At 54.7% G+C, this 25,187-nt stretch overlaps 1 protein-coding gene across 1 annotated transcript; it reads left to right on the top strand.

Moving 5' to 3' along the window:
- Positions 1-1,545: 1,545 nt before the first annotated feature.
- PLEKHO2 (pleckstrin homology domain containing O2) lies at positions 1,546-24,646 on the top strand. Its single transcript, XM_033108365.1, has 6 exons — positions 1,546-1,676; positions 7,747-7,896; positions 12,469-12,585; positions 16,992-17,096; positions 18,595-18,693; positions 20,928-24,646. Exons 1-6 carry the CDS (start codon positions 1,665-1,667, stop codon positions 21,942-21,944), a joined length of 1,500 nt encoding a protein of 499 aa, XP_032964256.1. The 5' UTR covers positions 1,546-1,664; the 3' UTR covers positions 21,945-24,646.
- Positions 24,647-25,187: the final 541 nt, after the last annotated feature.

Below are 25,187 nucleotides of genomic sequence, written 5' to 3'. Positions count from 1 at the left end.
CAGTGGCTTATTCCCCAAAGTGGCAGAGCTGGCTAGATATCAAAACCCACCTCACCCCCACCCCATTCACACCCCTACCATGAGCTGCTTCTGTGCAACAACATGAATTCCCCAGGGTCACTAGTCTCCTGCAGGTGGAATATGAGTTTCCAGATATAGCATCTTTTGAGTCCTCAGGCACAGTGTGCAACAGCTGCACAGCTCTGCAGATTGAGGGAATAAAACCATATGGTGGCTGCAAGAAGGTGCCACATACACTGACTTTCTCAAATCCCCAGGCTGCATTTTTTTTCATTTTAGATAAAGGGACCCAGGCACGGCCATGAGGAAAAGATGTGCTCCCATCTTCTTCCCCCTTCGCCCTGTGTCCCCAGACTGCCCTTTTCCATTCAGGACTGGAAATGGTTGGGAGCCTGGTGGTCAGCAGAAAGCAGTGAAAAGGGAGCTCTGTCAACTGGGATATCTGCTGCTATGGCAGCCAGAGCCAAAGGAGGTCACCATTGATCCCAAAGGATCCCAAAAGCACTTAATTCTTCCTGCTGAGACACGGGGCAGGGTTGACCCGAGAGCTAAGGGGAAAGAGGTGGGGGTGGGGCGAGAGGGTGCTGGAGGCTGAGATGTGGCCACTTTCTCTCTCTGAGTCTCTGTCTCTCTAAGTGTAAAATGAGGGGCGCAAGCTATAACTAACACCATTCTCTGCTGGTCCTTACATTTCACTCCCTCATAAAGGTTGTCAAGGCTGTAAGATCACCAGTGGGTGGGGGTGGGGGTTGCGGGTGGCCCTTAGATATTGGAACCAGAGAGGGGGACAATTCTGAGAAATGCTCAACGAAGACTGGAGAACACTGCATTTTAGGACTCCTTAGAGCCAGGGGCAGAACCCCTCTCCCAAAGGGCCTACGAAGCCCAGTCCCCCAGCCCCACGTCTTCCGTTATATTACTGTCCATGGGATTCGAGCTCCAGGCATGGCCCTGCCAGGAGGTTCCAGGGAGAAGAGGATCAGATCGTCACCACCGCCTGGCGTCGGGGAGGAAAGAAAAGGAGCTTCTTGGTGGCCTCATCTCTGGGCCGCCCGGGACTGCTTGGCCCAGTCGGGCACCCCGGCCCACTCCAGTCTGGAGACCTCAAAGGCACAAACCGCCAGCGCTTCGGGCGCTAGCTCTGTCCTGCCCCACCCAGCCTCGCCCTCCGGGTCCGCCCACATCCCTCGCCTCTGCCTCTTGCCGGAAACCCCCTCCCCCTCTTCCCGCCCGGTCCCCCGCACCCTCTATCCCCTCCCCGTCCCTCTCTCGGCGAGTCAGGGAAGCTTCTCTCCGCCCCTGTCCCTCCCTCTTCCTCCAGCTCGGTTTCCTCGGTCCAGACCCCGACCCCCACCCGCCCCGCCCAGGCTCCTCCCTCATCCCCGGCCCCGCCCCTCCGCTTCCCTCCCCAACCCGGGCCTCCAGGTCCCGCTATTCCCCTCCCCAGGCCCCGCCCCCCGCCCCCGGAAACCTCTCCCCGCCCCCGGCCCCGCCCCCCCGAAGTTTCTTGGGCCCCCGGCGGCCCGCGGGACAGAACGCAGAGAGCCGCCGCCCGGCTGGGCGTGGATGGAGCTGGCGGAGCGCGCGCGGTGCCGGGGGTGAGCGGCGGAGAGGCCGATCGGCCGGACCTCAGCGGACTCGCCATGGAGGGGGAGGTGAGGGCCGGCCAGGCGGGGGGCCTGGGCTGGGGTCTTCCAGCCACTCAAGGCGGTTGAGGTTCTGGGCTCAGGCCCTTGTTCCTGCCAGCTCCTCTCTCCCAGGTCTCCGGACGCCAGCACATCACCCCCCCACCCACCCCAGGCAGAGCCTAGGCAGGGGCAGGAGTAGGGATCGCGTGTCCAGCACTTCAACGACCGGTCCTGCTTTATTATCTCTTTGGTTTTTCTCATCAACTGTGGGCATGTTATTGTTCACATTGGATTAACGGGGAGACTGAGGCTCTGCTGAAAGTGGCTAGGGGTGCTGGGCTTGAACTTCGGTTACCGTTGACACCCCGTGCCAGCCAGGTCTGATCCCGAGGGCTCAGACGGTATGTGTTGGGTTGGGGGGGAGTCAGTGGTCCTTCCAGCCCCTGTCTCAAGGAGTCCTGAGGCAGTGACCCTAGCTGGTGGCTGGAGGACTGGAGAAGTTGTCCTTTTTCTCCCCTGTATCAGTCCCTGTGAGACCCCTTTCCCTTACCCTCTGGCCTGCCCGAGAGTCGGGCCCATGTAGGGCTAATCCTGGTCCCTGCCTTCCCTACACCCGTGGGAGGTCTAACTCCCAGGGGCCCTGGGCAGCTGGACCAGCAGTGCCCTTTGAGCCTCCCCCTTTTCCCTCAGAACCCTCTTGGTCTGGGGTGGGTCAGGCACTCTGTGACTCCTGTCCTTTACTTGCATACTCAGTTCTCCCAGTAGCCCCATCATCCCAGCACACAGCAAACACTTCACGTGTGTCTGTGGAGTGAATAAATTAGAGGGGCCTGCTGAGTCTAAAGGACTTTTCTTATAGTCCTCTGAGGAGGTCTCAGCTTCTGTCCCTCACAGCCAAAGGGAAGGGGATATGTCTGTGCCTGGATGTATGGGGAGAAAAGATGAAGCCTTCATTCCTTGGGCAACCCTGGCCAGTTGGGGAGCCTTGAGTGGATCCGGCTGCCTGTGTCCCCATCAGAGCCCATCTCCCTACTTCCTGGCACCACTGCGCAGGGGCAGCTGGGCTGTCAGGGTTCCCTTCAGGCCGGGCCCTGTGTTTCTGTGGGATAGTAGATAAGTCACTTCCCCTCTCAGCCTGCGTTTCCTCTTCTGTAAAACATAGGGCTTGAGGGCCTCTTCCCTGGGTCCTGACTGTATGATTGTGGCCCTTTCTGTCAGAGTGGGTGGAAGTAAGGGGCAAAGTCAGGCCACTATGATTTGCTGTGGTTTTTTGCTGACAGGGGTGGAGCAGCCCTCCCCTACTTCAGGCCCCTGTTGTGAGGGCTGGGCTGTCTGGCTGTGGCCCCTCCCCTTCTCCCAGAGGATGTAGGACAGGATTACTCCATCTCCTGATCTGCTCTGGCCCCCAATTAAGGGAAGTTCTCCTGGGGCCTTCTGGGCCCATGGTTTGTCTCGTGGCTAACCCAGCCCAGCTCTGCACTCTCTGGTCCTGAGTTTCTGACATTGCCACTCACTGATTCTCAGAGGCCAGAAACTCCGCTCATAGCTGGGCCATCTAAGATCTTGCCTACTTCCTCCTCCTATCTCCTACCTCCCCTTTTCTAACTATTTTCCTCCCATTTCTTCTCCCAGTCACTTTCCTTCGTTTCTTGAGGCCTCAGTGTCCATCTTTGTTTCTCAAAAACCCCTCTTAGATTGTAGTCACCTGCTGTCTCCCATGACCCCAGGCAGGGGTCCCACATAATTGCTTTCAGCCCTCCCCAAGCTTTGAGCTTCCTCCTCATGCCCAGCCACCCTAGTGCCAAGTCCCCTCAGCCTTAGTGACCTCTTCTGTGCAGTGGGTTGGTAGTCTCTGTCAGACTGAGGTTTGGTGAAGAAATGCAGGTCTGGACACTGGGCATCTATCCACTTGTGTTCTCAGGGACTCAGTTTCCCCATCTATAAAACGAAGGAGGTGGGTAATCCAGAAATGCGATGCTGTATGTACAGAAGCTTTGAAAACTGCAAATATCGATGTGAGGTATTGTTGCCACTGGAGTAAGGTTGAAAACACTGGACCCAGGCTTTCCTGTGTGTGCCTTGGGGTTCTGCCCTCCTGTCCTATCAGTCGTGACTTTGCCTGGCTTGGCCTCCAGTGGCTCCAGGCTGCGCAGTTGACCTTTCCCATCTAGAGAGAAGCTGGGCAGTGTGCTATCCCAGGACTGGTTTTGTGACCTTGAGCTAATCTCCGGCTCTTTCAGGACCAAACTTTCTCATTCTATAGTGAAGGAGTTCAGAGAATAGAGTCTTGGATACCCTCTGTGCCTTTCCTTCTTCTCTGGACCAAGGTGTGTGTCTCCTTCCCTCCTTACCGTCCTACCAAAACCCTGCCTTCTGCAAGTGCTTCCCAAATGAAACTCAAGCCCTTCCCCACCAGAGAGCTAGAACCAAGGTGCCCTTCCGGATAGGGGCTATGTTCCTCCCCACAGGCTGGGGCCCTCTCAAGCAGAGGATGCCCACCTAACCCTCAGACTGGGGACTTCCATTGTGCAGGGTCTGTGTTGCCTCCATCAGACTGGAAGTTCCCCCAGGGCCGAGCCTGTGCTTCCTCCCTCTGATTGCCCCATCGGAGGCCTCTGACATAGTGGCTTCTTAGTCGAGTTCAGTCAGAGAATCACTGGGTTAGTCAAAGGGCAAAGATGGTCATTCTAAGCGCCCCGTTATGTGAGGTGCCAGGTTTCCTTCTGCTGGTCTCCATCTCTGTCATAGCCTGTGTCTTGGCTTTCTACCTGCTCCCTTCTGTGCACAGGGTCAGGGTGGCCTGGCATCTTTTTCTTTTTAATGAATGACCCAGAGACCCTCCCACCTCAGACAAAGGGGAGCAAGGCTGGTTCCCAGGGGTGCCTCAGGAGCTCCCCACAGTGGGCAGGGGAGGGCCTGAGTGAGGATGGATGGGAGAGGAGAGGGAGAAACAGGAAGAATAGTGGTCAACAAGAGGAGAGGAGGCCGAGACATTGGGCTGAGCAGGACAAAACCTCCCCTGTGAGCCCTGCCAAGGGGAGGGGCCACTTATTAAAACTTACTGGGGCATAGCCAGGCCCCCTGGTGGGAGATTGTCTGAAGGGCAGGGAGAGGGGCTGGATGAAGGGTGGTGGGCAAGCAGGTCTCCCTTCAGGTCGCTGTTGCTGATTCCTGATACGGAGACCCTTCCCTGGGCTTTGGTTTATGGCTTCAGCCCCTCACTTCTCACTCCCCCTGTCCAAAAATGTCTTCTCTCCTTAGTCGCATCCTGGCCCCACCCATCCCTAAGGCCCTAGACTTGCTTCTCTAGCTAATCCAACCACGGTAATCACTGGACACTTCTCTGCTACATCCAGAGAGGACAGTGGTCAAGGCACAAGGTTCTAGCTGTGCCCCCTGGGAGCTTCTAGCTGGCAGGAAGTTTTCACGTTTCAGTGGGTGAGGCAGGCAGGGGAGGTCACAAGTGGAGGGGGTTTAGAAAGGGGTGTGGATGGACCCCTGAAAGCAGGCGGTAAACTTGGAGCTCAGAGGTGGGAAACCCAGGCAGCAGCTTCACACTGCTATTCCTACCTACCACCTTGTTTAAGAGAGACTGAGAGTCTGCAGGCCTAGGAAGTGGCCAGCAGTGTTGTAGTTGCTGATGGAGGGGTGTGATGTGTGATGTGGGGGTGGGGGTTCCCATTTCCCACTTCTTCCAGCTTTGGGCTTGGGCCACCCTGCAGGGTTCACTGAGGGGATGAGGGCCCTATGGCTCACATAGCCCATGGGGCTGAATACAGGGTCTCTGGTGATGCGGGAATGGGGGGTTGGGTGCATGATAGAATACGAGAGCACCCCCCCTTCTTGTAAAGGGCCTTGAAGCCCCCTCTTCCCCTGGTCAAGGGTGGCTCATAACTGGCCTGTAGGCAAGTCTCCCACTTCCTCATTCCTCCATCCGGGAAAATCATTTGGGACCATCGCACTTCCCCATTTTTCTTGTCATCTGCAAGTTATGGAGAGAAACTGAGGGGGCACCTCACATTCCAAGGAGCTACTTGGGCATTGAGGCCCAGCAGTTAAACCCACAAAGGTCTTATTCTAAATTCTGAACCAGGCTCAGGGAGAGAGGGTCCCAGAGAATCAGGGGGATGGCCGTGGAAACAGTAACAATAATGACAGCTACCATTTACTAACTTATATGCCATCTCTTTGTTCAGCAGCAAACATTTATTGAGTACCTGCTGTGTGCCAGACGCTGTCTAGGCACTGAAGATATAGCAGTAAACAAAACAAAAATCCCTGCCCTCGTGGAATTATATAATTTTTGCAACTTCTGTTAATGTCTCCATTTTACAGATGAAGAAACTGAGGCTTAAAGAGATCAAGTGACTTGTCTCTGGTCTGTGTGACTTGGGCTTCAAAGCTCAGACTCCCAACCACCAGACCATGCAGTTCAGAGAGGTGGGGGGTGCAGTGAGAACAGATTAGGTGTTCCCTGCCATAAGAGAGAGCAGGGAGGCTATGCCCTACCCAGCCCCTAACAACTTAACCACGCTTCCATCTGCCTGGGCTTGTCCATCCAAAGGCAGCTGTGGCCACAGGGTATCCCCTGGGGAGAGGTGTGCTTCTTTTAACTGGGGTCCCTTTTTGAGCTTTATGTAAATTGCAAAGTAGTCAAAATTAGTACTCATTTCCTTCTGTCATCTTCTAGATTCCGACAAGTTCTTGACCCCCCCCCCCACCCTCCTCTTCACACTCACTACTGTGGGTACCAGTCACTGCAGCAAAGTGATAGCAAATTTGGTGTATTTTTATTTTCATTTCACGGATATTTCTTGAGCACCCGTTCCGTGTAAAGGAAGAGTGCTAGGTGCTGGGGACCATCTGGTAGGCATACACCTGGCACTCAGTTACCCAAGGAGGTAATCAAGGGGCACAAGATGTCAGTGGCTGGCCTGGAGGCCACAGGGTGGCTGCCACGTCTTAGAGAAGGGTTCGAATGGACCTCCTATACCAGCCTTTGGTCGAAAGCAGAGTCCTTGGAACCCTCACTAGATGGGGTGGCTGCCCCAAAGTCCTGGCCTGAGGGAAGGAGGAGGGCAGAGGAGTCTATTGTTTGGGGGCTGAAGCAGGAGCTACAGAGGGGGTTCTTTACAAGGGTGGAGGGAGAGGGCAGATTACCACTCTGCCTACCTGCCTCCTCTCATCCTTCTGATACTGCTTCAATGTCTTCTCTGGGAGGTCTTCCTGAGTCACCCTACCTGAACCAGGTCCTGCACGGTCCTCTGTCACCCCCCACCCTTCACTGTTTCCTTTGTAGCATTTCACACTTGTAAATGCGTTTCTATCTGGTGTTTATTTGTTCAGCAATTCCTTCCCCGAATTGCCAGCTCTAGGAGGGCAGAGATCCATTATTTTTATTCCTCTCTGCCTATACCAGCACCTGGGACGTTGTAGGAACTCAGTGCAACATTTGTTGGCATGGGAGGCTGATGATGGAGCAGGAAGAACTAGGGGTCAAAGACCCAGTTTGAATTCTGGCTCTGTCCCTCCAGCTGTGTGCCCCTGGCAAGTCATCCCTCCCCGAGGTTCGGTGTGCTGTGACATGTGGATAATGATGCCGCCGCCTCAGCCGGCAGTTGTATGGGTTAAATGAGGCAACGTGTGCAAAACATGCAAAACATAACACGGTGGCTCAATACAGAGTAGCTGCTGCTGTTATTATTGTTGCTGCTCTTATTATTTCTTTTTTTTTTAATCATATCAGGATACAAAGTTTGTTTTTTATTTATTTTTTGTTTTTAAACTTGTATTTATTTAACTGTGTTTTTCCAGCTCCAAGTCAAGTCGTTGTTTCAATCTAGTTGTGGAGGGCGCAGCTCACAGTGGCCCATGAGTTGTTAAGAGCACCACGCTCTAACCAACTGAGCTAACTGGCCGCCCCCTGCTCTTATTATTTCTAATACTGGATTAAGAATATCTGCCTTGGGAGTTGTGGGGAAGTTCACACGGGATGATATCAGTACATACCCAGCAGAGGGACACATCCCTAGTGTGGTTTGTGGACTGTGGTCCCATGGGGGCAACCCTCATGGCATGTCCTGGTGCTGTCTTACAGGGTATGAAGGAGGGAGGCGAGAAGCCTCGGGGCGCACGGATGGCGGACAAGGCTGGTTGGATCAAGAAGAGCAGCGGGGGCTTCCTGGGACTCTGGAAAGACCGCTATCTGCTGCTCTGCCAGGCCCAGCTGCTGGTCTACGAGAACGAGGTGAGGACCTGCCTGGCCCTGAGGTTGGGGGTGTGGGGCAGGGGGCAAAGTGAGGGCAGCCTAAGCCCTCAGGAGGATCCCAGAACTGGGGCTGGAAGACATGTCCCACCTTGGCCATGCTGTGCAACCTTGGGCCAGTGTCTGATCTTCTGTAGGTCTCTGCAGCATGGGCACGATACCTCCAGATGCAAGTCTAGGGCTCCTGGATGAGGGGCTCTTTGAAGTGTGCATAGCGATGTGTGTAGCTCCTCAACTGTACACCTACACTGCACCTCCCTGTCCCTAGGCTAGGTTCCACTTATGCGAATGTTCCAGAAAAATTAAGCTTGCTCCATTTAGCAGTGATAGTAGAAATAATACTTATCGCTCAAACGTGTTTGGAGCTCTTACATACCTCTCAGATGACACTTACGACAGCCCCATGAGGTGGTCTTCATGTCACGTTGTACAGAGATGGACCCTAAAGCCCAGGATGGCCAGATGACTATTCAGCATCTCAGTGAGTGAAGGAGCCAGGTCTAGAACCAAATCCAGTGCTCTTTCCATGCATCGATGCCAGCAAGTAAACTCTAAAACTGATTTTTGGTGGGAGTCCTCTAAAATATGTGGAGTATTCTCTACTTTCTTCAGCAGAACTCACTGGCCTAAACTGAGTCTTTCCTTGGTGGCTCGGAGTCACTTATTATCAGACGGGTTTGTACAGCCACGCTGTACTTTTCAGCTTTTCTTTCTCCTTTAACATCAAGCTGCCAGGTGCCACTGCTGCTGGCCTTGTACCTCTCAGCCCTCACATCTCAGCCCGTCTCAGCCCCACTGCAGACGGGTGTCCCTTCTCATTTCATCAGGCTTGGAACTTGGGCAATCAAAGATGCTAACATTGTATGTTAAGTAAGAGTTGACAAAGCTCTGGGGGAAGACCTGAGGAGGAAAAGTGGCTTTCACTGTAAAGGATGTTTGTGTCCTGGGGTTGAGGCTATCAGAAGACGGGCTCTCACTGTCTGCCTTTGACAGGTGGACTACATGGGGGAGAACTGGCCTGGCTGCCAAAGAGGGACATCCTGCCGGTTCCCCACCACCCTCTCTCAGCATGCCTCAGGGTATCTTGGCAAATTCACAATTGTGCCAGGCCAAGAAAGATGGGAACCCCACATCTACATGTTTAAAGGCGCTGCCCCTGAGAAGCACCTTGCTTTTCCTGCCTCAGGCCCAGGTTCACGGAGTTGGGGTGTCAGAGAAGCAGCTGGAGCAGGGCAAGAGGATGAGTTGTACAGACAGCCCTCCAGATGTTCTGTACCATTGCTATCACCAAATGAGGACGTGCTGTGGTGGCAGCACGGGGATATTTTTATAAATAAAGGGCGTTGTTTCAGCTTCCTCCAGTCCCAGCTGCCTGAGTTAGCTGAGTGACAGGCCCCAGCTCTCAGCCTGTCGGGCGCTGTTAGACTTGTCCTGGGCCACCTTTCCACATCTGGCCACAGCTGGGAAGCAGGCAGGAAGGATTTCATGCCCCCTAAACATGAAAAATCTAAATCACACTTCAAAACAAAAAATCAGTATTAAAAACCTCAATGTAATTTCAAAAACTTAGCCCTCAGGGGTGAGGAGCTTGGCCCAGGAGTAGGAATTGGGAAATGCTTATGAGTTCAATTCCTCTTTCTTGATGTAAGGAACTAGGCAAGTGCAAATAACTTTTGGCTGTTTGTTTGCTTTCAGTGAGGCTGACGTTCCAAAAATGCTGCCCCCACCCAGTGCCTGCTGGTTTATCCATTTTTCTGAGCTGCAGAAGTGCCAGATGATTCAGCATTCTGGGTGGAGAGGAGACCCAGGTCAGGCAGACGTAGGGAGCTGGGTGGTGGAGATGGACTGACTTTCTGTTTTGGCCAGTAATTGTCCAGTTGTGGGAGGCCTGTGTACATGGGGCAGGTGAGCTGCGCTCTCTGCAACGGGGGATCCTTCCTCAGGTGGCTTTCTTCCTCTGGATGCCCAATAGGAGGGAACTTCCTGGGGTCTCACTCTGGGTCAGACATTCAGTCCAGCAAACTGGTCCTACCGGTATATATGTCCCTCTTGAGGGCTGCCCCTTGTAGGGCGCTGTAGGCAAAACAGAAAGGAGAGCAGACACATGCAACACAGGGTAGAGAGAGACAGTCCAGCAGGGAGTTAGGACTGTTTTTCCCCATGGCAAGGTGTCCCTAGCACCTAGTCCAGTGCCTGTACCTGGCAGGGATTTTGTGCATGAAGGACCTCAAAGGAGGGAGGGAGCAGCAAGGCTCAGGCTCACAGGCGTGGGCAGTGGGGCTTCCTGGACCAGACGGATTTTACTGTCTCTTGTGCTGAGTGGAAGAACCTGGAAGGGATTGGAGACTAGGGATTGGAAGGAGATGTGTAGAGGCAAAAACGGGAGACACCTGACTGAATCTGGATGGGAAAGCTCAGGCCACCCTGGCCATCTGTTCCTCTTCCCCTGAGGGGCTAAAGAGAGGGCAGATCAGTGGTTATCCACCTTAGCTGTACAGTCATCTGCTTTGAAAAACACTGATGTCTGGGCTCCACGCCTCCGGGGATCCTGATAAATTTGGGATGTTGCCTGAGCATTGGGGTTTTTAAAAGTCCCAGGTGCCACCATGGTTGAGAACCTCTGGTGTAGAGCAGAGGTTCTCAAACTTTTGTATACATCAGAATCACCTGGAGGGCTGTTAAAATTCCAATTGCCAGGCCCATTCCCCTAAGATTATGATTCAGTAGGGATGGAGCCTGAGCGTTTGCATTGCTGACAAGTTCTCAGGTGATGTTTTGGCTGCTGGACCAGGTTCCTCACTGGAGGACCATCACTGGTACAGAGCAGCCTGCTGCTAAGGCCCTGACCGAACCTCTGCCTCTGGCTGGGAGGAGTGAGCTGTGCTGGGAGGAGCTCTGGCCTGGGAGTCAGAGGGTTTCGGTTTGAGGTTGGCCCTGCCCGGCATACTGGGGTTTGTGTCCCTCGGGCAAATCACTTTACCTCCAGGCTTCATTCTCTTCCTCTGTAGAGTGAGGCAAATACTGGCTTTTACGGTGATTAAGAGGCTCTGGAGAATCTGGGGTGTAAAAATGCTTGCTGAGTGTCAGGGTTTCTTAGTAGGGTTGTCCCTCAGTATCCACAGGAGATTGTTTCCAGGACCCCCATGGATACCAAAGTCCACCGGTGCTCAAGTCCCATGTAGAAAATGGCACAGAATTAGCATATAACCTATACTCATACTCCTTATACTTGATCTCTAACTTACTTATTATACCTAATACAATGTAAATGCTATGTAAATAATTGTTATACTGTATTGTTTAGGGAATCATGACACAAAAGAAATGTTTGTACATGTTCAGTACAGAAGTAACCATCGCAGGTCTAACAATGTAACTTTTTTTTCCCCCAGACATTTTTGATTCAAGGTTAGTTGACTTTGTGTATGCAGAACCCTCAGATACGGAGGAAGGCCAACAGTATATGTGGATTATCATAGAGGGAAATTGGGGCATTTCCTTTGCAAATAATCGAATCACTGCCTCCCAGATATTCCACCCACAACTACAGGGCACTGAGGCAGTCCCTGGGTGGGTGCTTTTCCTGGCTGTCTGCGTGAGTTTCCTTCAGCAAGAGTTCCCTTCACTTGTTGGCCAGTGTCCCCCTTTCCCCCCGGCCCCAACCCAGGGCCTGCTTCTACTTCCCTAGAGTCTCCAGGGTGAGACTGTGTCACATCCAGGAAGTTGTTCCAGCCGGGTCTTCCTGGAAGAGGAACCAACTGACCACCAGTGAGGGAGGAGCTTGTCCCAGACAGCTTGCTGGAGAGGCACCTGGTGGCTAAAGTCCAAGTGCAGAAAACACTCCGGTGCCAGGGCTGGCGGGCGGGAAGGCAGCCCAGCCAGTGTCCAGAGGTGGTCTAGAAGAGGCTGACCACTGTCCAAGAAGATAGCCTGGGGAAGGAGGTACTCTTAAAGGAACCCTTGCCCTTTCTGTTGTACTGGCCATGGAGGGTGGCATCTCACTCCAAGCCAAGGGTCAGCGGAGCAAGATGCCAGAGGAGAAGTCAACTCAGGATCCGTGCGGTGAAGGCAGGGCACGTAGCCCAAATGTGCCCTATTCATACTTCCCTCTGTGGTTCTGCCTGGAAAGCCTTTTCATTTCTCAGCTTGCTCCCTCTTCCAGGTTTCCTCTTCCACAAATCTCCGCCCGGCCTCGGGGCATGCATGAGATTAGGTGCTATCTAACACCAGGCATCCATTTTTAAGCCTCTCTGGCTCCCCCTGTTTCTTCCTTTGGCCTTAGGCATATTTGAGTAAGCCCTGTTTCCCACTTTCGGGCTGGGAGTCCCATTTCTCAAGTGCACGGTGAGGCTTGAGGGTGTCCCTCCCGCCCTATAGTGTGCATTTGCTATAGTCTAAATACTGCATCTTGGTGATTGACTGGCAGCCCGAGGTCTCCCCTGACCAAGTGATGCCCTTGGTGAGTGGGATCCGGGTGTGAAGCGGGGCCAGGGTGTTTGAAGGTCTGGGTGCATCTGGTTCTCACCACTTCTCGTCCCCTGTCTCTCTTCCCAGGATGAGCAGAAGTGTGTGGAGACAGTGGAGTTGGGCAGCTATGAGAAGTGCCAGGACCTTCGTGCCCTCCTTAAGCGGAAACACCGCTTTATCCTGCTTCGATCCCCAGGGAACAAGGTAGGGCTGTGCCTGCCGTGGCCTGACCTTCCTCCAGGCTGGGGTCCGCTTGGGAAGATCACCCCAGGAGGCTCTCTAAGACAGGCCGAGCTCCTGGATGCAGCTTGAATATGCTCTGTGGAGTGTCTGAGGCTCAAACCCGGGGCCGCCACAGGTTGGACCTTCTGCTCACTTTGTCGTGGAGTCCCTCCAGTCCCTGGTTGATAGGACATGCACGTAGGGCTCTGCTGCGAGCTCTGCTCCCCTCTCCCCTTCCAGGCCCTGGGCTGAAAGGGCCTAAAAGACCGAAACGGGGCTCTTCCCAAGCTGTAGTTGGAAAGTAGCCTTTGGGAGGTGGGGTCCTTGGCCTTCTCTCACACCCTGGACACAGGAGGCCCAGGGCTGAGGCAGGAAAGCTGGGGATGAGGCCTTCATCTCACCAGGCTTCTGACACTGTGATGTACTATGGGCCAGAGGGGAAGGTGGGACCTCTCCTTCATCCCATGCCTTCCTGGGTGGGCCACCCCTCTGCCCTCCGTCCTGGACTCCATGCTCGGGGATGTGCAGCCCCCCAGCTTTCCTCGCCTTGCACTTTCCTTTCTTAACTGTTGCTGGAGAAAGTCTCTTGCCCAAGAAGTTCTTTCCCGGGACATGCTGTGTGTGGATGAAGTTCATGGTTTGTACCACGTATGTCTGGCAGGGGGTCCCCGTGGGCGTGGACACATGGCATAGTTTCACAGATATGAAGAGGAAGTCAGATCCGAGGCTGGTATGTGCAGCACCTCTCGCCAACTAGCTCCCATCTGCAGCTGGGTCAGGCCTCGCCCGACCTCTGCACGTCATGTGGAGCCTCTCAGAATGGGGCTGAGTCACAGAGGCGGGGAGTTGGGGCAGGTCTGATGTGGGCCTGCTGGAGGCCATTATGTTTCTTCCCCAGCATTTAGGGCCAGGAGCCCAGTCTTCTGTGGCTCTGGGCCCTGGAGGAGACCACGCTGCTTTACTCACTAACTCTTTGTCCGGCTCTGTGCTGGGTCAGGCCAAAGAAGCAACTAAGGGGTTCCGACCCTGGGATTGGGGGTGGGCTCTGGGTGGGGGCAGGTTTATAGTGTCATGAGGGTTCATGGGGCTGGGCCCAGGTTGCACTTGACATAGGGCTCTTTGGGGAAGAGGAGAACCACGTTTGAATCTTTTAGGCCCTAGAGCCCCTACGCTGTCCGGGAGGCCTGCTTCCTCTCTAATTGGTGCTGTGGTTGTGTGTGTATGTGTGAGACATGCAGGGTTCGTTAGGTATGAAGGTTTGTGCCTCTGTGTGTGTGTGTGTGTGTGTGTGTGCACCTCTGTGTAGGTGCGTGTTTACCTGGCCACGGTCAATCTGGGCTGTGTGTGTCTCTTAGTGAGCTTATGTGGATGTGAGGCGGAGGGGACCTTGCTTCTCTGTCCTCTGCCAGTGCTGTTCTGCAGGCCACCTCCTTTCTGCAGCTCTGAGGTCAGCTGGTGGTGGGCTAGGTGGGTTAGGCGGGGCACAGGGCAGGGTGGGACATTACATTCCGAGAGGCCTGTTTGTGCACATACATTCTCAGCTGCTTCAACCAACACCCCATTTCTGCCATGAGTTCAGGTTGGCTCTGATGACTCTGGAAACAGGATGACCAGTTGGGGACACGGCCGTGGAGCCATTGGTGGGGGCCTCAGGGCAATGGGAGGACAGCATACCCTGATTCCAGTTCAAGAGTCCCCTGACCCTCGACACCCCAGGAGCTCACACAGAGTGGGGGCTCTCCAGAGGCAGATGGGGGACCGCCCAGAGAACCACGTCCCCCTCATCCATCCTCCCACCCTCCTTTCCTATCGCCCTGGGTGTTCCCCATCCTCAGTGAGGCTGCCCGCTGGCCAGAAGGTCACATGACCCCGCTGTCTAGTCCTGAAGCCGCCTGTTTTTTCCTTCTAATCAAATAAACAAAGACTCCAGTGTCTTGCATGCCCCTCTCCCCCCTGCCTCCCCATCCCCACGCCCCTGCCGTGAGGTCACAGGCAGACGCTGCCAGGAAGCAGGGTGGCCTCTGCTGGGCCTTGCTGTCCTGCTGGTCTCAGCCAGCTTGGCCCTTTCCTCTTTCCTGCCTCCCTTCCCCCTCCCACTTTTTTCCTCTCTGCCATTTTGTCCTCTCCCCTTTCTCAGGCCATATGGGCCTATTCTGTGGCCAGTCCTGTTAACTCCTAAAGTCCTCACAGGGCCTGTGCCCCTGGGGCTTCTGGGAAGGGCTTGGGGAGGGGACCTGTGCAGCCTGAGCTCTTCAGAACACAGGTAGTATTGGAGCAGGAGGAGCAACTTGTTGGTGCTCAGTTAGTCCCTGTTCTGATCACCATGTGGGATGCGGGCTCATTCCGTCAGGATCATGGTTCCTGAAGGTGGGGTTGGGTCCCTTTTAACCTTGTATTCTTTCTCCTAGGGGAGCCCTTTGGCCAACACCCTCCCCGCAGCCTGCCTCAGGTGGGCTGGCCAATGGGGAAGGCTGCAGTTTGGGTTGGGTCCAGTGGTCTGTTCTTGTCCGTTAGGCCCCGTATAGAGAGGAGACCTGTGCAGGGCGCCACTGCTGGTTGGTAGGACTAGAACTCCATCATCTTGACTCCTAGGACAGTGCTCTTTTTCTGCCCCGTTCTTGCTGTATATGTTGCTGGGTTTAAGTGCACCTTGCAAGCTTTCGGGGAGGCTAAGTCCTGCACTAGGCAGGGTCCCCACGAACTCCAAGCCTGTGAGCAGGAGCAGCAGCTGAGCTCACAGGGGCTGGCCCTGGTCCATGTTTCTCAGCCCCATCACAGGGTTGGGTGGGCCCGTGCAGAGCCCGGATGCAATGCCGTCCCTCCCTGAGCCCCTAGCAGCCCTGATGGCTGGGCTGAGAGGCAGTTGCCAAGGTGCCCTGGGGTTTCTGACTTAACTGCAGATCTGCTGCCAGGATCGAATTTACCCTGGTCATGCAAATGAGCATTTGGCTGTGCCTGGCATGGAGAGGTGGGTGGGACCCAGGGCCCTGTATGGGGAGAAGCAGGAGGCAGCCAGGAGGAAGTTATATAACAAGGATGCTGAGGGGGCCAGGCGGACTGTGGTGTTACATAACTCAGAGAGTGGCGAGAGGGAAGGTGCTATCTAACACCAGGGTGGGGGATGGGCAGGCTGGCGACCCGCCCGACAAAGAACTGGGGCATCTTGAGGTCGGAGAGTGGGCAGTGGCCCAAAAAAACAGGGAAAGGGAAGGAAACTTGGGCCAGTTCATTCATTTATTGGCTCATTCATTCAGGAAATATTTACTGTATCCCTACTATGTGCCGGGCTCTGGCTTTAGTCAGGTTGAATTCCCTCAGCATTTCTTTATGGTAGGCCATGTTATCCCTTTTTCCAGATGAGGAAATGGGCTATTTTGTCTAGAAGGAGGGCCATGGTGATGATTCCTACTACTGAGCACTGACTCTGTCCAGCTCAATTCAACACGTTAGATACATCAGTGATCTTCACAGCTCCACGAGGCAGGTCATGGGGATGTTTTTCTTTTTTAGATGAGGAAACTGAGGCTCAAGGTCAGCCAGCTGTAGGTGGTGGCCTGTCCAGCTCAGAGGCCCTATTGCTGTGACCACTGTGCAAGGCAGCCCCTCGGTTTGCATGGCCTCGCTCCTTTCACTCTTTCCTGTCTGACCGTGGGGCCTGGCAGGGAGGGGGCCCTTGGAGCTGCCCTCTGATTCTCATGTGGTACCTTGGAGCTCCTGCCTGAGAAAGGAAGGGATCTGTGGGGTGGGGTGGGGTGTGCAGTCAGGAGTCATAGGATTACTGTAGGCTGCCTTGGCCACATTCCATGGCATCTGGTGAGCCTGTGTTTCCTCACCTGTGTGATGAGAGCTTGGAATTGACCCCCGGTGTCCTTTCTCTCTTATAATCTATGATTCAAAGAGACCCTGCGACTTTTTCACTTGGGGCAAGGGCTAGGTGTGGGGCCCACGGGGGAGCTGAAGGTGTCCCTGGTTCCAGTGGGCCTTCACCAGTGGGACACCCCTCATGCTTGTCTCCTTCATCACCCCAGTCCTAGGAGACTGGGGCTACTACTACTTTACAGAGAAAACTAGAGCCCAGAGGTCAGGCAGCTGGCCTGGGGGGGCAGTCACATGGAGTGAGACCAGATCTAGGATCTTTCCACAGGGCAAGGCCGATTCCAATGCAAATCTCTGGTGGCTGCATTCAGGGAAAGAGCCCCTTCACTGCTGGGTCTGTCCTCTCCCTTGCCCTGAAGCCTGGTGTCTGACCTGTTGTAGGAGTCATTTTGGTTTGCTCCTGGCCATCTGGGCCAGGGCCAACTTTGAAATCTGGGGTGGGACGCTTCCTTAAGACCCTCCATGTGAGCCTGGTTAAACATCTGCCATCCACCCCCCCATGCCCCCTGCAGGTCAGCGACATCAAATTCCAAGCACCCAGCGGGGAGGAGAAGGAATCCTGGATCAAAGCCCTCAATGAAGGGATCAACCGAGGCAAGAACAAGGCCTTTGATGAGGTGCGATGCAGTCGTGTGCAGGGCTCTGAGTCCCCTTCCCCACCAGGGTGTGAACCCAGAGAGGACCTGCCTCACCACATCCCAGACAACCGCTTGACTATGTCACTACAAACACTGGGGCGTCTGCTGTTGTTACCTCACTTAATCCTCACAATACCTCTCAACATAGGCGGTAGTGTTCCCGCTTTACAGATGCAGCACTGAGGTGTAAGGAAATTAAGTGACTTGATTTAAATGAAAACATGGGTAAGTGGTGGGGCAGAATTTAACCGGCTGCAGCCATGTATCCTTGCCAGCCTCCGCTGGAAACAGCAGGTGGGCCCAGGACAGAGGGATCTAGGGGGTGAGTTAAGAGCCAGAAAGCTCATTTTTCAGTTTGGCCATGAAGTCCAGGCCAGACTGTCTCTAGCCCTGGGGCTCCCATCTGTCTGCAGTGGCCACCCAGCCCCCTATAGTGGTGATGGTGGCAGCAGTGGCCATGACCAGGCTGTGGCAGGCAACGGTGTCCCCTGGGGCCAGATCTCCCGGGAGGATTGCCTTGGACATCATGGATTTGTAGCTCTTGGGGCTAAAATGCATCTGAGGGCCAGATGGAGTGACCCTTGGATTGTAGAAGTCTGAGACCTGAGTGGAATGAATCTTCTCAAGGCCCCTTACTGGAAGCCATGGTTCCTATGTCGTGTCTTATGTCACTATGTCATATTCAGCCCTTCACTAGCTGGGGAAAGTGTCCCCGTTTTGTGGGACATATGGTGGGTGTTGGAAGCCACGGCTGGAGCGTGGGCTGGGCCTGAGCGCAGTCCCGGCAGATCAGCAGCAGCTCCTGCCTGAGGAACAGAGACAGCTGGACCCCCGGCCGGGCCTGAATGCTCAGCCTGACCTGGAGACTGAGGGTCTTAGCCCCAGCCTCATTACCGGGACAGGCTGCTCCAGGCTTCAGAGTCTGGATTTTCCATGTGAACTTTACTCTGTGGCTTCCTGGACTACTACTACCCTCTTTCCTTACCCTTAGAGAGGACAGGCTGCCCTCCAAATACCCCGACCCAAAGGGGTGGAGGCCCTGCTCTTTCCGGGCCTATCCCCAAGGGTCCTGGGAGGGTGACTGGGGCCAGGGCAAGGCCTATTCTGGAAGCAGGTACCCGGGGATCATGGGCTGTCTTCTTCCTCTCCCCCAGCTAAGCCCAAAAGCAGCCTCGGGGCTGCTTATGTATTTGTAGTAGACTGAGGGGCAAGGGCTGATAGCCCATATTGTGCAGGAAGACTGACACAGAGAGGGCAGCTGCAGAGAGGGAGAGCCTCAGACTGCAAAGAGATGGTAAAGGCAGTGCAGAGACAGGACGAAGAGCGGCGGTCCAGTCATGGAGAGATGCTTCAGAGAGAGGCAGCAACGGGCCGCTTGACCCTGCGGGTGCAGACCCTGACTTTAAGTTAATGCCTGAGCATTTCATCCTCTTCCCAAGGCTTGGTGGGGACTGACCTGGTTCCTTCTCCTTCCCAGGTAAAGGTAGACAAGAGCTGTGCCCTGGAGCATGTGACACGGGACCGGGTGCGTGGGGGCCAGCGGCGCCGGCCACCTACAAGAGTCCACCTGAAGGAGGTAAGACTTTGCCTCAGCTTGGCCAGGTGGGAGGCCAGTTGAGCTGGGGACCCCAGCTCTTTAGAATGGCAGCCAGGCTCGGATCCCCCTTTTTCCAGAGGATTCCTGGACCCAGGGCTTCCTGAGTGGTAGGCGGGAATCTGTGTGTGGCGGCACGTGTGTTAGATGTGCTCAGGGTGTAGATGCATGTGCCTGCTGTGCTTATTGAGTCCACACACTGGCCTTAGCCATAGCTGGTGCCGGAAAGAAATGGAAACCCTAAGGCTACTCCCTGCCTCTCAGGGCTCCGTTTCCAGCTGGAGTAAAGACCAGCTTCAAGCAGAGCTGTGTCTAAGGGTTCTGGGAGGCTGGAGCAAAGGGACCACAGAGGACCCACTGGCACTTGAGCTGACCCTTGAAGGATGGGAAGTGTTTCAGCTGGGAGATGGGGTATGAGGGAGATGCCCGGTGGAAGGAATGGTGTGAGCTGAGCATGAGGCAGGAGAGTGTCAGGTGTGCTGGGAGATCTGTCAGGGAAGGTGAAGTTGGGAGGAAAGTTAGGAGGGCTGGAATGCTGGAACTGGGGACAGGATGGATGGGAGGATGTGTTCCAGAGGTTATTTGACGCACAGGAAAGGGTGGGTTGGGTTGAGGGAGGGAAAGGCAGGGGACCAAGAAGAAGAGGGAGCAGTGGGGCCTCCAGGTTCCCATAGGAGTTGAAAAGGGAGGGGCCAGTGGGAGAGAAACTGGGAAGCAGGAGTCACCTGGACTTGTGATTGAATATGGGGCTGTGGCAGATGGACTAGACAGAGAGGGAGGGTTGTCCAGATGTCCCGCCAAGCATGGAGGCTGGGCAAATAGAGGCCCTGGGCACAGGGAATTTGGGAGAAGGTATGAGCAAGGGGAGGAGTAAGGGAGGAGCCCCTTTTCAGACCAGTGTTGCTGGTGGGAGTAGATGGTGGGGGGAGGGGCTTAGAGGCCAGGAAAGAACCTCAGCAAATGAGGCCAGAGAGGTGGGTGGCACATCTAGGGAGAGAAAGGCACAGGACCTGAGGGTCATCAGCCGGGTTGGCAGCCACAAGTCACAAGGGCAAGACTGAGGAAAAGGCAGGTGGTGACGTTGAAAGCATATTTTCTCAGAAGACTCAGCTTAAGGCTGTCATGGGGTAGAGAGCTGAGGGTGCAGGGGTGAGAGAATCATGGGGGGGAAGGACGAGAAGGGAAGGGACCAAAGTCATTGGAGAGTTTATTTTGAGGTGAAGCAGCCTGTTCTTGTCTGTCAGCTGAGGAAAAAGAGCCCGTAGAGGGAGCGGACTGTAATATCCAGAGAGAAAAGGAAGGCCTGAGGTAGGAGGTCTAGGAGGTATTGAAGGAGGGCCAGCCTTTGAGGGGAGATCCTTTGAGAAGAATTCAGGGAGGGACTCTTGACTGATGGAGCATGTGTGTCAGCCAGATGGCCGGTGCGCATGTAAAAGGGAGTGAGGGTCCCAGCCAGGACCCCCACCACCTGAGGGACCTGGGGAGAGACTTACTGCCCAGCCCTGCTCCACGGCCTCCGAGGCTCCCGGGGAGGGTCCCCATGAGTGTGTGGCTGCTGGGTGTCCCTTTGGGTCCCTGAGGCATCCCAGGTCGGTATCAGCTGTCTGCTTGGTGCAGCTGTTCCCCTCTGGCAGTCAGCTGTGGTCTGGGGCCACATCTGACGGTGTGAGGAGAGTGGGCACTGCTGAACAGCTGGCCAGGCAAGGCCTGGAGAGATCTGGGCTGGAGGGCTGGGTGTGGGGCTGGCAGAGCCGTCAGAGGTTTCCAGGGAGGGGAAGCAGAAGGGAGTGCGCGAAAGACAACTCTAGAGACCTGGTAAGTCCTGGTTCTGTCGCCTACTGGCTATGGGAACCCTTGGTGGGTGGCTGCAGAGAAGGGACACTCTGCCAGGAAGGGATCAGAAACAGGGCTGGAACCATGTCCCCTGCTGCCCAGGTCAGTATAATTGCATTAAAAAGAGCAGCCCCTTTCACTGGCTGGAAGAAGCCGGGCTGGGGCACCGAGTGGTCCCCCTGGCTCTGACTTCCTGGCCTGTGATTCCAGCCAGGGAATCCTACGGGACTGAGGGAGAGGAGAGGATCCATCAGAGGGCATGGAGAGTGGGTGCGAGGGACCCGAGCAGCCTGGATGGGAGGGCCTTAGTACTCTTACGGGTGGGCACATCAGACCCAAAGGCCAGTCACCCAAGATGACACCCATATGTTGCTTCCCACCAGGTAGCCAACGCAGCTTCTGATGGACTTTTGCGCCTGGACCTGGACGTTCTGGACAATGGGCCGCCAGTGTTTGCCCCCAGCAATGATGTCAGTGCAGCCCAGCCCCGGGAGATACTCCGGCCCCCCATGCCTCCTACCAAGCCTTCCCCAGCGCCTGAGATGACCAGCCTCAGTGACAGAGTGGAAACCCCTGTGGGCGAGAGCGTCCCAACCCCTGTCTCAGCAAACTCTGAGGCCCACCCTGAGAGCCAAGAGGATTCACAGACCCTGGTGGCAAAGGACGGTGGCTTTGAACAGCCCCCCAACAAGGTCTTGCCTGACAAACTGATGGTGAGCTGGGAGAACCCCAGCCCCAGGGAGCCTCCTGACAATGAGAATGCGGAACCACCGCAGACACTCTGCTCTGAGTCTTCTGAGGCTATGCCCAAGGAAGGGGGGAAGCCCCCTACACCCCCACCCAAGATCTTGTCAGAGAAACTGAGAGCCTCCATGAATGTGATGGAGCCTTTGGGGCCAGCCCAGAGTCCTGGGGCCCCAGAGACCTCCGCCTCAGGCACAGCTCAAGTCTCAGTGAATGGCGTGGATGACAGTCCTGCGCCTGTCAAGTTATCCCAGGCTGCGGGCACCCCAGGGGCTCCCCCAAAGAATGCAACAGCATCCACAGCACTGCCACCCTGGGACCAGCCACCTCAGTTTCATCCCCGCTGCTCCTCCGTGGGGGACCTGCTTGGGGATGGCTCCCAGCGTCCAAGGCAGCCTGGGGCACGGCTGTACCGGGCCCAGCTGGAGGTGAAGGTGGCCTCGGCACAGACGGAGAAACTGTTGAACAAGGTGCTGGGCAGTGAGCCGGCCCCTGTAATCGCTGAGACCTTGCTCAGCCAGGCCGTGGAGCAGCTGAGACAGGCCACCCAGGTCCTGCAGGAAATCCAAGATCTGGGAGAGCTGAGCCAGGAAGCACCTGGGCCACGCGAGAAGCGGAAGGAGTTGGTGACTCTCTATAGGAGAAGTGCACCCTAGGGCCCGCCAGGCCAGGACACTGTCCCCTTGGCCAGCCTAGTCTATCAGAGCCCTGCTGAGAAATGTTCTTCTGCTCAGTGTGTGTTGAAGGGCCGTCGGGCATGGCAGGGTTTGGCCAGGACCTGCAGAAACTCCTGGTATCCTTCCTGCCCTGCCTTGGCCAGTGGTGCCAGGTGCCACCCGGGGCCACTGTCTGGCTATCTGGCCCAGCCTCTGGGCTCTGACTTGGGCTGGGAGCACACACTCAGGACCTCTGTGCTTGCATGGTTGTTCTGAAATGCCGCCGGGCTTTGGCACAGCCCTGCGGGGGTTTTGGGGGTGGCGTAATCTCTGCTTCTCAGCCCCAGTAGTTTACATTCCTGACTTCTGAATAGAGCACAGCTGAGCTCCCCGCACCTCCGTGTCCAGAGAGCCCTAGGCAGAGAGCCTCATGGCAAAGGAAGCTTCAAGCCCTAACCAGCCCTCCCACCCACATATTCCGAGTAGCTGCTGAGACCCTGGGTCCAGGCTGTAGGTTCATACCTCAGTTGAGTAAGACCTGGAACTTAGCGAGGGCCTTTGAAGGCAGGTGGGAGGCATCTGTGTGAGAAAGCCATTCGCTGTGTCCCCTCTCTGGGCCTGTGCTATTCTGCAGCCTTCCCCTCTGGTGAGCTCTGACCAGAGGACCCCAGGGTGGAGGAGGGACTCGAAGGGTCTCCCTGCCTCGCGACCAGCTTGTGTCCAGCCTTGTACATTCCTATAGCGGTGAACCCCAGAATGGCCCTGAGGTCAACGTCAGAAACTCCTACATGTAACTCATTATAAATCAACCTTTAGAAGAGAAGCCACCCCAACTTCTGTGCCTCCCCAGATGGGATTTATATCTGGGTCTCTGTGGTTCCTCCTCAACTCAAATAGGTCCAATATCCCAGTCATGTCCTCTAATGCTGAGGGGGTACGTCGGGGCCTGAAACCACTTCCCTCTCCCCTCTTCCCTGCACCCCTCTGGCTCAGGCACCAGATGGACTGCTCCTCCTGAACTTCCTAGTGGAAGGAAACTTCTCCTGGTCCTTCACTGGCCTGTGCCTGCAGCCTGGACCTCTCCCTAGGGCGCTGCTCCCCGCCCTCCATCATCCCTGGCTCTGGGAGCACGCCCAGTTTCCATCCTGCTGCAGCAGCTGCACTGAGGGCAGAGCTTGTAGGTGCAGAGGACCTGAAGGCCACAGCCACTCTCCCTGGGGCCTGTAGGAGTGGGAGAAGTTCCTGGCAGGAGCTGCTCAGTGGGTTTCTGCATTTGCACTTTTGTTTACTGAAAGAGGAGAGGGAGGGTCACAGCTTCATGCTCTGGTCTTTCTGCCCACTTCCCCACATCTATCCACCAGTCGTGCCCACAGGCCTGCCAGCGCAGGTCACTGCCTTCCTTACTGTACTTCTGCTTTGTTCTTGAGGGTAATAGCCAGGGATCAGGAGAGGCAGATGTCCACTCCATGGCCTGTACCGGGCAGGGGTGGGGTAAGCAGCGATCTCATAGCTCTTGAGCCCTCATGGGCCTCCCCAAACCACACTCCTTGGACAAACTAGGCTCCCATGCCACAGTCTGCCTGTTTCTCCATCTGTGTCTAATATGAGAGCAAGAATGTCATCAGATACTCACAGTCACATGGCCCCCTATCTTCCTTTGGGGAACAGCTTTCCGCCACCAGCAGCTGGGGCTATCTGGGGCTTTAACCAAGTCACCTGCTTCCAGGGACTAGAGCCTCCTTTTCCTCTTCTGATAAGCGTGACCAGGCTAAGCGAGTTTCTCTGGGGCTAGCTACCTCAGTGGCCTAATGCCGTTGGTTCCTGTGGGGCTCCCATGCCTTGGCAGCCTGGGCCCCAAGGGGGAAGCCAGCTTTCAAGGGAGGGGGAAGAGGATGGGGAATACGCAGGTGCCGCCTTGCCTGCGTCTCGAGGAGGATGGCATTCCATGTCTTCTGCTTATGAAGCGCCTTTCTTGAAGTTTGGCAATAAATCCCTTTTTATGGAACTTTTCTGCCGCAAGCCTGTTTGTTGGTGTGGGACCAGCTCCAGGGCTGACCTCGGAAGCGGAGGGTAGGCGGTTGGTCAGTGGCTTCCCCAGCCCTCCAAACCCGTTGTAGGGCACCTTTCCCATAGGATGTCTGGGCACTGCCCTGCCACAGTGTTCCTTCTTGGCCAAACTCAGCCAGGACCCCAACTTTAGGCACACACGTTTCTACAGGCTGGGGGCTAATTTTCAGTTTTTAAAAGCTTTATTTGGAAATAATTTCAAACAGAAAAGTTGCAAGAATAAGAATAGCACAAAGAACACCCTTATACTCTATGCAGATTGACCCATTGGTTTATCTTTTGAGCACTTTCTCTCACATACACACTTTTTTCCCCCCTGGAATCATTGGAAAGTTAGTTATCACGGTCCCTTACCCCTGAATACTTCAGTGTGTATTTCCTAAAAAATGAGCATATTCTCTTATGTAACCACAGTACCGTTATTATCAACTTCAATATATTTAACACTGATATAATAGTTAATATTCCCACTTTGTCATTTGACCCAATAATATCCTTTATCATATGTTTCCTCCATTGTAGGGTCAGATATTGCACATGTTTCTTTAGTCTCTAATCTGAAATGTTGCCACAGCCTTTCTTTATCTTTCATGACATGGTCATCTTTGAAAAATACAGTTCTTTCCCCCTACCCCCTCTTTTAATAGAACAGTCCTAACTTGGGGTTTATCTGAGGTTTCATCATAATTAGATTGAGGTTATGAATTCTCAGCCAGAAAACTGCATAGGCGCTACCAGGTCCTTCTCAGGACCTCACATCTGGAGACACAGGCCTCCATCCGCCCCCTCACTGATGAAGTTAATTATAATCACCTGATCAAGGGGTCTGGTTTTTTTTTTTCTATTTAGAATTAATGACTTTTCTCTTGCAACTAATAAACAATCTGGAAGACATTTCAAGACTATGCACAAGTGTGTTGCACCTCATCAAAATTTCCCCCTAGGTTTAGTCTCCACTGATGATTCTTTTTTTATTTTATTTTATTATTTATTTATTTATTTATTTTTTTAATGCTCTGAAGTGCAATTCTTTTTTTTTTTTTAAGATTTTTTTTTTTTTTAATTGGGGAAGGGGTACAGGACTTTATTGGGGAACAGTGTGTACTTCCAGGCCTTTTTTCCAAGTCAAGTTGTTGTCCTTTCAGTCTTAGTTGTGGAGGGCACAGCTCAGCTCCA

This window comes from Rhinolophus ferrumequinum, chromosome 6 (genome assembly GCF_004115265.2).
Source record: "Rhinolophus ferrumequinum isolate MPI-CBG mRhiFer1 chromosome 6, mRhiFer1_v1.p, whole genome shotgun sequence".
Lineage (NCBI taxonomy): Eukaryota > Metazoa > Chordata > Mammalia > Chiroptera > Rhinolophidae > Rhinolophus > Rhinolophus ferrumequinum.
Note: the sequence above shows the minus strand (reverse complement) of the source record. Positions and strands in the feature narration are given on the sequence as shown.

Coding starts and splice junctions, on each gene's coding strand:
- PLEKHO2 (XM_033108365.1), top strand. Junction 12,586..16,991: donor TTCGATCCCCAGGGAACAAG/GTAGGGCTGTGC, acceptor TGCCCCCTGCAG/GTCAGCGACATCAAATTCCA. Junction 18,694..20,927: donor CAAGAGTCCACCTGAAGGAG/GTAAGACTTTGC, acceptor GCTTCCCACCAG/GTAGCCAACGCAGCTTCTGA.